This window comes from Peromyscus eremicus, chromosome 5, assembly GCF_949786415.1.
Source record: "Peromyscus eremicus chromosome 5, PerEre_H2_v1, whole genome shotgun sequence".
Taxonomy (NCBI): Eukaryota; Metazoa; Chordata; class Mammalia; order Rodentia; family Cricetidae; genus Peromyscus; species Peromyscus eremicus.
Genome location: NC_081420.1, coordinates 104381986 through 104394335, shown reverse-complemented (window position 1 = coordinate 104394335; position 12350 = coordinate 104381986). Strand labels below are relative to the sequence as shown.

The following is a 12350-nucleotide window of genomic DNA, read 5'->3' as shown; positions in this document are numbered from 1 at the left end:
CCAGTGTGTGCACACGAATACTCTCCACCCAGTTAAATTCCCCAAAGGTCCGCCCTATTCTCCATCTGAGGCCTGACTACGTACCACTTAGAGCTTTTTGTATTCTTCTTCCAGCCAAACTCCCACAGTAAGAATGTGGTTTACAGGGGACGTTAACACAGTGATTCAAGACTTAAGACAAAGGTTCCTGGTGTCTTAAAGGGGTTCCATTGCCCCCTGGGAGGAGGCGCACTGCAGCCTGTGACCTTAGCCTATTCAGGAACTCTCCTGCAGGCACACCCTGTGCCCAGCCTACAGTGCCCAGGTCACACTTCTCCTGGAGGAGGCATTGATATGTTGTTGCCTGTCTGTGAGACACAGCATGTCTAACGGCAGTGCAGACACAAACCAAGACACTGAAGATAATGTGGCCAGACAGACTCTCTGGCTGTTTAAATGCTGTGGTATGTGGGCCCTTGATTCTCCCCTTCCCAGTGCAGCAGAAGACCCTTGCAGGGGACAGAGACTTGAGTGGGAATTACACAATTGTGTAAAGTGGAGGCCTAGATTGAAGATGAGGATGCACTAGAGGAGCTAGTGGAGGAATAGTGTACCCACCCAATGAATGCCAACAACGTTTAGAGATCCAGGATCTCTTGTAGCACTTGGAGGGGCAGATATTTCTGAGGACACCCAGTACAGAATCCAGTCAAGCATAGGAGCTCTGAGGAGTGCCTGTCTTGGAGGTTAGAAACCTTTGGGTAGAGGTGGGTGGGTGAGGGTTGGGACATTTTCATTCTCTGTGAGTGGCTGTGGAAGTGGTTGGAGCCGTTAAACACCAAAGGATAATGATGGTAATAATACCGTCCCTCTGGCATTTGGTTCTGAATGTGCTCTCCAGCACTGACTGATGAAAAAGGCTTGTGCAAGTTTCCTTGTCCAGGGAGATGCAGAAACTCCCAGGCCCCACATCCCACACTTGCACTAGGAGGCCCCAGTGTTCTGTTCTCCATGTGCTCGACCGGAACGTGGGGCAAAAGAGTGATTTTGCTTCCAGGCCAGAGGGGATGTGTCAGGCACTCTGTAGGCCCTATTAGTAGCTGAGCCAGGATGGCACTATGTCCAAGGTGTGTCTGCAGCCTTTAATGTCTCTCACCCCAAGGCATCCTAATGTGGACCCTGGTGACCCCTGCTAGGCCACTTGAATCTGCTCTGCTCTGAGGAGACAGCACTTGCTTTATCCCTCAGCTCCTCCCGACCAGACTTTCTCCTTTGCCTGCTGTCAGCCAGGCTATGGAGGCCACCAGTGCCTCGGCAGGCAGAAACTTTAGCCTGACCCCATCTGTTTCCTGATTAGAAAAATCTTTGGCTCTGACTCCTGTGGACAGAATCACTCACAACCACTAGAGGGCAGAGTTGGGTCCCATCCTCTCTGTCCCACCCCAGGCTTGGTTTCTCAGGGACCATCAAGTTGGCAGGGTCTTATTGAATGTCCAGGATGTACAGGGGTGTGAGCACTTATGCTGATTTTTCACAACATGGTCACACACTTCCACCCTTTCTGGAGCCGGGCTTTCTCACTAGCAGACAGCTCATTTCATCTTGCAGCTTGGCACAACTTTCTCAGGAGGATTCTCCCTTGAAGAAAAAGCATTAATTAGGAGAATCTCTCAACAGGACCATTTTAACAAGGTCGTCTGTTGCTATAACAAGAGTCAAGCATCAGTGGTACTTCAGTTCATTACCTGGACAAAGATGCCATCCATACTCTGAAGGTGTTTGACTGTGGGTGTCTGAAATGAGGATGGGGATGTCAGGAGGCCCAGACATGTCCATCAGAAGAGATTGCTCTCCCCTGCCTCCCTGAGCATCTATTCATCTATTGAGGGCCCTTCTGCCTTTTACAGTTCCCTGCACACTTCTGGTTCCTGTGACACTCCTATTCTCTGTGGTCTTCCCATCCTTAATTTCCATTCTTACCTTATTTTCACTCTAAGTTTTTTATTTATTCTCTAAACAAAACAAAACTTCCCCTTCTATTTTGTCTTTATATAAAAAGTGCCAAATCATGTTGTCTGCAAGTGTTTTCCTAAAACATTTTATCTCTGTCACCACACAGCTATATCCTTCTTCCTATAGACCTGAGATGGCCATAGCCTCTTGCCTCTGAGAAACTGCCTTTCTGGGGTTCTAGTTTTCCAAGTCCCTCTTTTTCATCCACTGCATTGAAGACCAATCACAGGAAATCATAAAGGGCGCCTCTTGCATTGCTCTCCTTGGACACTAGAGGGCAGACAAAGATAAAGTTTCATAAGGTGCTAGATAGCCTCTGAGCACAGGAAGACAGCTACCTGATAGTTTTGCTGGAGCCTGAATTTACTGCTGGTTGCAAGGACATTTCAGCAGATGAACAGGGCACTTCATAGGAGTGTTAGCAGGGGACTAATTCTTCTTCTTCTTCTTCTTCTTCCTCCTCCTCCTCCTCCTCCTCCTCCTCCTCCTCCTCCTCCTCCTCCTCCTCCTCCTCCTCCTCTTTTTTCCAGACAGGGATTCTCTGTGTTGTTTTGTCCTGGAACTTGCTCTGTAGACCAGGCTGGCCTCAAACTCACACAGATCCGCCTGCTTCTGCCTCCCGTGTCCTGGGATCAAAGACATGTGCCACTACCACTGGCCCGCATGGAATTTTTTAGATTTGGGTAATAGTCTTAATTTTGTAGAACTTTATTGTCAAGTGATAAGTATGCACTCAAATTCACTCATTTATTCCAAAGCTTAGTATATTGGAATAGAATATGAGGCATGTAACCACACCCACTTCATGCATAAGAATATTTATTTTCTGACTAAACAACAAATATTTCTCTATGTTCCTTTTCATAAACCATGGACCAGAGTCCTGTTCCCTGGCAACCAACTGACTGCTTTCTGGAGTTGAAGTTTGGAAATAGAATACAATTCAGAAACATCAGAGTTTTGTCTGCCCTATCACAGAGAAGAATCATGTGTGAGAGGTTCTGACACTGAGATAATGTCTTTGAGATTCAAATGGCATTTTCCTTTGATGGTGAGTGAACACACCACTTGTTGGAGCACATCTGAGTGACATTAGGTTTGGGCTACTTTAATCAAGCTGTCATGCTCTTGTTCAAACAAGACTTTGACTGGGCATGTTGGTACATGCCTTTAATCCCAGCACTCAGGAGGCAAAGGCAGGTGAATCGGTGAGTTTGGGCCAGCCTGGTCTATAATGTGAGTTCTCAGACATCCAGGGCTCTGCAGAGAGAACCTGTCTCAAAACCAAACAAAATACAAGCAAACAAACAAAACCCATGACTTGATGTGATGCCATTCACTTGTTTCTTCAGGCTAAAGTCCTGGAAGTAGAATAGTTGAGTCATAGTCAAATGTGTTGAACTTTCAGAGAAGATGTGAAGTTGCCATCCCTGATCACCATGTAATCATTTTCCTTCCCTTCTAGCCATGTGAAGCTGTATCAGATGCTCAATGGCTTTGCCAACACTTTTGCTTATGGGTCATAATCTGGTTATAATGACTGGGTGTGTAGTGGTGTCTCATTTCAGACACTTCCCTGGGCTTTACTCCCTTCCCAATACACACACACACACACACACACACACACACACACACACACACACACACACACGCACTGACAATTTCCTCATATTCAGAACATGATTGATGAGACTCTCCAGTCCACATTTCCTATGGTCTTTCCATCATCAATGTGGAGCCTCTGAAGCCAGTGCAGTAAGTAACAGAGTGCACGGGGACCCTCCCCCAGGTTGGTGCAGAAGCCCAGGGTTTGGAAGATTACCATGCTGTCCAGTTAACTGAAGAAACTGGTCCTAGGTCAGGGAGCTTGGAGGAGCTGAGGGCCTTCAGCCTTCATACTCTAGCTGTTCCTCAAACAGGGAATTGAGGGCAGAGAGAGCATTGCCTAGGCAGGAGCTGTGACCACAGAGTGTGCTGAGGAAGAGACAGATTATTGAGAGCAGGGTGATAGGACAAGGTGTGGTTGTACCATACCAGGGAAATGACCAGAAAAGTGCCATGGAATAAGTTTTTCTGTGTGGTTCTGTGGGTTCTGTAGACCTCTGGGGGACTGGAAAACAGAACCAAGGCCCGTTCTTAGGTGACTCTAAAGTCTTTCTGAGATTGAACCTCATGACATTACATTTGGAAAATCAGGATGGGCTAGGTGGAAGCTCCCGATTCTGTCCTTTCAGATGTAGTCTGCCAAGGTTCACCATGTTTCTGAAACTCCTGCTCAATGGCCTGTATTTGAGTCTTAATTCAGGCCCCAAGAGCCCAGACTATCCTCAGTATTAGAGCCAGCAGGCTCCAGTGCATGTGGGTTAGCAACTGTGAACTTGTGAGAAGCTGGCCACCAGAGTAGCTACAGCAAAGAGGCCAAGTGACTATGGTATGGTGGCAGAGTTGCAGTGTGATTCATGAACTGTCAAGGCGTAACTGGGAGGGGCACATGGAGACCCTAAGATCAATGTAAGTGTTGAGGAACCCATAACTGGGACTCAGGAACTGTAAGTCTGAAAGGAGGGAGGTGTTTTCAGGGTGGTGCGCATGTGCACGCAGTTCCCCTTTACCCAGGTCACATTTCCTCAGTTCCATTCCATTCTCCATCTGTGACATCCTGAGAATGCATCTACTCAGAAAAGCCCTGCAGCTTCTCCAGTTACAGCTTCCTGCTTCACCCTCTTTCCCCCAATACGTTTTGTAGTCCTGTGACTGCTTAATAAGTCTGATATGGCGACTCCAGATTGGGAGAGAGAGCTTCAGAGTCCCTGCTGTGCCTCCCAAGGGGACTAAAGGAAGAGCAGGAATGGGAGGCAGCTTTACCTCACTTGCTGCTCATTGGTTCCCACCATGCAGCCCAGCCAGTAGAGTTCAAGGACCTTGGCCTGGACTGCCCCGCCCTCTGTCCCCACTCAGCCTATCTCCTTTGGTTCAAAGTTCCTGCCCGGGCAAATTCATATATTTGTGACATTTACAGGAGGTCGATCACACACAGCAGCACAGACTCAGGACTGGGAGCTAAGCATGCCTTCAGACAGACTTCCTGGATGGCTGAATTCTCTGACTTGTGGGCTTCTGCTTCTCTTCTCTGTGCAGGGTGAGACTACCTAGGGAGGAATGGGGGACCCATGTCCAAGCTGCCAAAACTTGATAAGAGTTATATGCTGAGGTTGCAGGGCTGAAAGTACCAGGGAGGAAGAGACCGCGGGTGGAGATGGCAGTGTGGGAAATGTGAGTCTCCTAATTCCCTACAAAAGTCCAGAGTCTTGCCCCTATACCAAACAAGGAGTCTAGGAGGACAGAGGAACTCCATTACTGAGAAGCTACCCCAGCATGACGGGCTCTCAGTTGTGTTGGATATAAATGTCAAGGGACAGAGGAGCAGAGGGGACATTTCCTCTCTGTGTGTCTGAAACTGTAGCTGCTACTGACTTGGATAATAACAGCACAACTTCATGCTGCTGAGGAGTCCTCATGTGTCACTCTCAGAATAGAGACGTGCCATGGCATTCCATAAAGGCCCTGAACAAGGTACTGGCTGTCACTAAGGTATGCAGACAGTCCCAGTCCTACAACCTACAATTGTACCTAGAAATCTGGGTTCCCTTCTCCATGTTCCTTACCTGGGTCTTGGTTTCTGGGGAAACTAGCATGTCCTTTGGGAGAGTCAACAATTTTCAGGTCCTTATAAGAGCTGAGTCAGAGGGCACTGTGCTCAGGGTGTGTGTGCAACCCTTGATACCCCTTACAAATCCTCTCAGTGTGATTACTGGTGACCTCTATCCAGGCCTCTCCACTAAGGAGACTGCACTCACCTCAGCCTGGGACTCTTGCCTGTTGTTGCCAGGGTTCAGGGATGTCACCGGCACCTTCTAGACAGCAGGTTCTGCCAGATTCACTCATGGCTGTTATTTTATGTTGTTTGTTTGAATGTTTGGATTCAGAATCACCGACAACTATAAGAAGAAAAAGATTCATGTCCCATCCCCTCTATATCTCCCAGGCCTCTCTGATCCACAGGGATAGCAAATGGCAGAGTCTGACATATAGTGCCCAGGATTACTCAAGAAGAGGAGTGTGATCTGGGTGTAGCCACACAGCTGTAAATTTAGCACCCAGGAAATTGAGACGGGAGGATCTCCAACTACAGAACCAGTCTGGACTACTTAGCAAGACCTTGTGTCAAGAAAATAAAGAACAAACTAGCAAACAAACAAACAAAGGAAAGCAGAAAATGAAATTTCTTCAGCTGTGTTTGATATCACCTGTTGGTCATAAACTCTGTCCCTGTTCTGGGTTATGGTTTATAGCCTCTGGTGCGAAGGACAGATTACCAGATTTCATATGAACTTTATAGAGAGCTTTTCTGTGAGGATGAAACATCGTGCATGTAGCTAGGCTACACGGGATAATGTTCAGTGTGACCGTATAGTCCCTATACTTGCTCACATAGAGCTGATGCAGAGGAGACTGTGTCATTGCCACATATGTGGCCCAGGGCAGAAAGCTCATAGAGCTGAATGATGTCCTTGAGTCCTATGGTGCCTAGTTGAGTCTGGTCTTGGGACTAGACCTGGAGGTACCTCAGTGAAGACTGTAACAGGTAGGAAATATGTAAATCCTGTGTTTTCAGTCAAGGGTGTTTTGATGTGGCTGAGCAGAGGGTAGAAAGGACAGAGCAACAAAAGTGGCCTATTGGGCAGACTAACCTAGCTGTCACTTCTTTATTTATAGGCCAGGACTCATCCAGGCCCATCAGGAACACACACACCGGACAGGTACAGGGTAGCCTTGTCCACTTGGAGGATATCAACATGGGAGTCCATACCTTCCTGGGAATTCCCTTTGCCAAGCCACCTGTAGGACCTCTGCGGTTTGCTCCTCCTGAGCCCCCTGAACCATGGAGTGGTGTGAGGGATGGAACTTCCCATCCTGCCATGTAAGCTCTTCTGGGATCCAGTAGACTTCAGGCCCGGGAGTGGGCTAGTGTTGTGAGCAATGTCTCGGCTGCAGTGGTTCTTACTCCTCCATCCCACATCCAGTTCCCTTTCTTTATGGAGTAGGCGGATTCCCACTATGTTTTCCCAAGTGCCTGCTCAGATTCTGAATGGAACAACCGGTGCCAGGCTCAAGGTTCAGTGCTTGGCACACGCAAGGAGCTAGCCTTGAGTACTGCAGATGGGAGCACAGGCACATTTGTCTTGAGAATCAGGTTATGTCCTGTGTCTCTGACACTAGGGGAAATGTCTCTGGGAGGAGATCAGACTCCATCACTTAACCAGAAGAACTCCTGAGTTTTATAGCAGAGACTGAAGAATCGTAGACAGTGAAGCAGTGGTCCCCAAAGGACAGTACCCTCCACAGTCACTGTGCCAACCATAGGACCAGATGTCGTTTGACAAGAACAAGTGCATGTGCTGACAATGAGAGGCCTGTGGGAGAGATGAGGAACCCTGAAAATGGAGACTTTAGATGAAGGAGGTCCTACTACCTTGTGGGAAACTAATTCACACCCATTTATGCAATAGCACTGTAAGGACAACTCACCTGTTTCAGGCCTTAATAGGGATAGGGAGAAGTGGTAAATATTTCAAAACCCATGGTCAAAGGGTGCCATGAAGACTCCTAGGACCCTCAATTTCCTGAACTCCCAATAAATAGGATGTGAGATCATCCAAATCTCTATCTGCAGGTCTGGGCTCCATCACAGCTTCCCCAGCGTGAGATCTTTATCTGTGAAGGAGTGACTTTATTTTATTTACTTATTATTTTTTGGATATGGGTGTTTTGCTACATGTATGTCTATGTTCCATATGCTTTCAGTGTCCCCAGATCTCCTGAGACTAGGGTACAGGGTTGTCAGCTGTCATATCAGTGCTGGGGATCTAACCCAGGTCCTCTGGAAGAACAGCCAGGGCTAGTGACCACTGAGCCATCACTCCAGCCCCAATAGGGTCGTTAGAAAATGATGTCATATTCCCAGCAAGTAGTTTTCTAGGAGTAAATCTACCCTGTAGCTAAAGTTTTCCTGTTTTCACCCAGCTCCTGCAGCCTCTCAGACCCAAGTAAACACACAAAAACTTATATTACTTATAAACTGTATGGCTGTGGCAGGCTTCTTGCTAGCTAGGTCTTATATCTTAAATAAACCCATTTCTATACATCTATATCTTGCCATGTGGCTTATGGCTTACCAGTACTTTTACATCTTTCTTCCTCTGTGTCTGACTGGTGATTCCTGACTCAGCCTTTCACTTCCCCAAATCCTCCTCTCTTTTTGTCCTGCCTATTCTTCCTGCCTGGCCACTGGCCAATCAGCACTTTATTTATTACCCAATTAGAGCAACACATTAAACACAAAGAACATCCCACAACACTACCCAGTTTCTGGCTTTAACTACAGTTCAGTCCTTGGAATAGTTAATTGTTTATTATCATCAACAGGTGTCTACAGAATATCACTGTATTGAGTGCATTAGCCCAGACCCCATTCACAAGAACCCCACCTCTTCTTTCTATGTCTGAAGACTGCCTGTACCTCAACATCTACTCACCTGTTCATGCTTCTGAGGGCTCCAACCTACCTGTGAGTATCAGGCCATGACTAACTAGAGGTGGAAGGACATTTCCTCTGAAGGAATATAGAGGGCTAAGATCATTCTGGGTTTGCTTCAGTAAAGACCCTGGCATTATGTTCAAGAATTCCTTCTTTCTCACAATAGACAGTTAACTCATGGGCTTAGGGACAGAAATCCCTGGAGGCACCGAGAAGTCAGAGTCTGTAACTTAATATATTCAGGGCTTGTGCCCAGAAAACTCAATTAGATTTCCCTGAGATGAGCTTTGGATTATCCAAGTAATAAAAATTGACTCATCTGTTTGGCCAGTAAGATTGGAGGGCATTTGTTTTATTTCCATAAGTGACCATGAAAGACACATGTCTTTCCTTCTCTGAGGGTGTCTTAGAGAATCGGAGACAGATTTTGGTTCAGGTGGTAGACAAAGGGTTGAGAGATTTTTCTTCCTTATGGAATTTGGAGCTTTCACCAGATCATAACAGCTGAGACCTGTCTATGTGAGCAGCTTCAGAGAAAAAGCAATGGGTATTCTAGATGACAAGTGGCACTTGGGCTGGGTGAGAAGAGTGATCTATTATTATTATTATTATTATTATTATTATTATTATTATTATTTACCAGGTGATGGTATGGATCCATGGTGGAGGACTGGTTCTGGGTATGGCTTCTATGTATGATGGATCGAAGCTAGCAGCCATTGAGGACATAGTGGTGGTCACTATCCAGTACCGCCTGGGTATCCTGGGTTACTTCAGGTGAGCCCATGGCTGGGCAGGGAATTGGAAGCTGGGCAGAAACAGGACAGCCCTGTGATTCCTTCCCCTGCCACTTCACAGCACTGGAGACCAACATGCCAGAGGCAACTGGGGCTACCTGGACCAAGTGGCCGCCCTGCGCTGGGTCCAGCAGAACATCGCCCACTTTGGAGGCAACCCTGACCAGGTCACTATTTTTGGCGAGTCAGCAGGTGGCGCAAGTGTGTCTTCACTTGTTTTGTCCCCAATGTCCAAAGGACTCTTCCATGGAGCCATTATGCAGAGTGGAGTAGCCCTGCTGCCTGGTCTCGTCTCCCAATCTGCTGAGGTGGTCTACACAGTGAGTTCCCTCAATTCTTCCTATCCCGGACTCTCAGAACTGCTGGTTCTGCCTGCTCTGTGAATGCAGTAAATATAGAGATACCTAGAACTTTCTTTTTCCTTCTTTCTTGCTGAAGGCTTCAAGGGTCAGACTGCATACACCTCTGCCTCACTTAGCTGAATATTTTCTCTGTCCCAAACAGTTGTACCTAGTATCTCCCATTGTGTTCATAAGCATTGCAGCAGGTGCATTAGCTCCCCTGTCTATCTCATATTAACACTGGGGAAGTGGGAACAATTGCATTCCTGCTGTAACCCACACACTTTACACACTGTGATTTGTGGGGCATCCACACTAACTAGAAATATTAGGAAAACTTCCCTGCTTGGAAGGATGAACAGGCTCCTGCTTGTGCTCTGTACAGATGGTGGCCAACCTCTCTGGATGTAATCAGATGGACTCAGAATCCCTGGTGGGCTGTCTGAGAGGCAAGAGTGAAGAGGAGATTCTGGATATCACCAAGGTTTGATTGCATGGTGATAGTGTCTTGGAAGGGGTCTGATAGGGAGTGAAACAGAAAGTCCTTTTTACTCGGAGATAATGTAGCTGATGTGCATATCTTGATGCCCTTGTAGCTGTCAATGCAAAATGGATACAAGTTCAACTAATCCAGGGATATGAATGGAAATCATGGGATAATTTGACATCAGAAAATATCTGGACCATGAATTTGATCCCTTACCTTGAATGCCCCTCAGGTCTTCAAAATCATCCCTGCTGTGGTGGATGGGGTGTTCTTTCCTATGCATCCTGAAGAGCTGTTGGTCTCTGCTGATTTTCAACCTGTCCCCAGCATCATAGGTGTCAACAATGATGAGTATGGCTGGGACGTCCCAACTGTGAGTCCAGATACAACTCCTTGATTAAGTGATTGGATGGGAGAGGGTGCTCAGAGCTCCACAGCCCCAACTGTATCCTATTTGAAAATCAACTTGAACTTTTCCATCCACCTCTCAGTACCTGTGCAACATTGATACTGGGGAAAAAGTGGACAGAGAGACCATTCAGGCTGTTCTACAGAGCACACCAACACAACTGGTAAGACTCTTTATATTGTGGGTCAGTGACCAGGGAGCTTCTACTTATCTGCCATTGCCAAGAGCCACCTGAGCAAAGAATGGGGTATACTTCTGTTTTGTAATGGTGTCCCCTTAATTTGTCCTTTACTCAATTACCTTCTCCTATCGCAGACCCCTCTCTCTTCACCTGAGGATACTGATTCCTGGTGTTAAAGTTTTCCTAACACATCTTTTCTGGATCTCTCTGAACTAGATGATGCCTCCTGATTCTGCTGACATTCTAGTAGAGGAGTATTTGGGAGACATTGAAGATCCTGAGATTCTCCTAGCACAGTTCAAGGAGATGATGGAAGACTCCGTATTTGTGGCCCCTGCCTTGCAAGTAGCCCATGCTCAGAGTGAATACATCTATAAATATGACTCTGGGTTGGGACTCTAGCTAGTGGAAGAATACTTATTTCTTATGCATAATGCCACATGGTTAATCTACTGTAGTGTCACAAAGAAAAAGAGGCCTGATTCCAAGGAGAGGTCTCAGAGCTGTGGGTCCAAGGACAGTCCTCTGGTGTCTTTATTTGTTCTTTGGTCCCAGGCTTCTGAGGACTCAGTAAATTCTCATGTCTAGTGTAAGAGCATTATACCTTTACCAGGCACAATGAGGAAAGTGAAGTTATGATGCGCTAGAACTTCCTCTAACTACTCAAGGTCATGATTTAACCAAGGCCTTTCCAAAGGCTCATGGTTTAGCCTTGTAGTCCACACTCCGCTAAACTCCCAGCCATTGTGACAACTTTAGATCAAGGTGTCTTACATAAAGGATGAGACGAGGCTACTATGTCACTATGTGTCTACACTTCCAGGTCCTCTTGCCCCTGTCTACTTCTACGAGTTCCAGCACTCACCCAGCTTCCTCAAAGATGTCAGACCATCTCATGTGAAGGCTGACCATGGTGATGAGGTTTTCTTTGTCTTTGGATCCTCCTACTGGGGCAGCAAATGTGAGTTTTTCCTTTTTTCCATTAGTAGGATGGGGATCCAGGTGAGTACAGAAGGATGACTGAGCTCACTGTCCAAGTGAAGAAACTGAGGGTCTTGGAGAGCCTATCACAGCCATCTTATAGCTCTAAATGCTGTACTAGGATTATAATCTGAATCCTTTACAATTCAGACTATACTTTCTTTCCCTGTCCCCACCCTTATCATGGTGCCAGGCCTGGCATCAGAGATGGCCAATTAATGCCATGATGTTTCCTTAAATGACTATGCAAGAGCAAAGAAAGAGCCTCTGGTCTGAGAATAAGCTGAGGTGGAGGTGGTGGGTTCAGTTAGAGGCTGGGGCAAGTAAGGGGAGTGTTAGAAATGGAAGATCCTGAATCCCAGCACATGGGGAACACGCACACTGCAGTTAGGCTGTAGTTGGGATTGTGGATGTGGCAGGTGTATGGGGTGACTGGGACCTGAACATTTCTTTTCCTCATGGCTACAGTTGACATTACTGAAGATGAGGAGCTGCTGAGCAGGAGGATAATGAAGTACTGGGCCAACTTTGCAAGACATGGGTGAGAAGACACACCCCCTGAAT

General features: G+C 46.8%; 1 protein-coding gene across 1 annotated transcript; it reads left to right on the top strand.

Annotated features, from left to right (window-relative positions):
• Positions 1-5019: 5019 nt before the first annotated feature.
• LOC131911119 (pyrethroid hydrolase Ces2e-like) lies at positions 5020-11207 on the top strand. The gene is made up of 9 exons (XM_059263071.1): positions 5020-5131; positions 6769-6973; positions 8479-8620; positions 9234-9367; positions 9449-9707; positions 10114-10212; positions 10448-10588; positions 10707-10787; positions 11022-11207. Exons 1-9 carry the CDS (start codon positions 5059-5061, stop codon positions 11205-11207), a joined length of 1320 nt encoding a protein of 439 aa, XP_059119054.1. The 5' UTR covers positions 5020-5058.
• Positions 11208-12350: the final 1143 nt, after the last annotated feature.

Coding starts and splice junctions, on each gene's coding strand:
- LOC131911119 (XM_059263071.1), top strand. CDS start 5,059: ATGCCTTCAGACAGACTTCCTGGATGGCTGAATTCTCTGACTTGTGGG. Junction 6,974..8,478: donor GGAACTTCCCATCCTGCCAT/GTAAGCTCTTCT, acceptor TATCATCAACAG/GTGTCTACAGAATATCACTG. Junction 9,368..9,448: donor GGTATCCTGGGTTACTTCAG/GTGAGCCCATGG, acceptor GCCACTTCACAG/CACTGGAGACCAACATGCCA.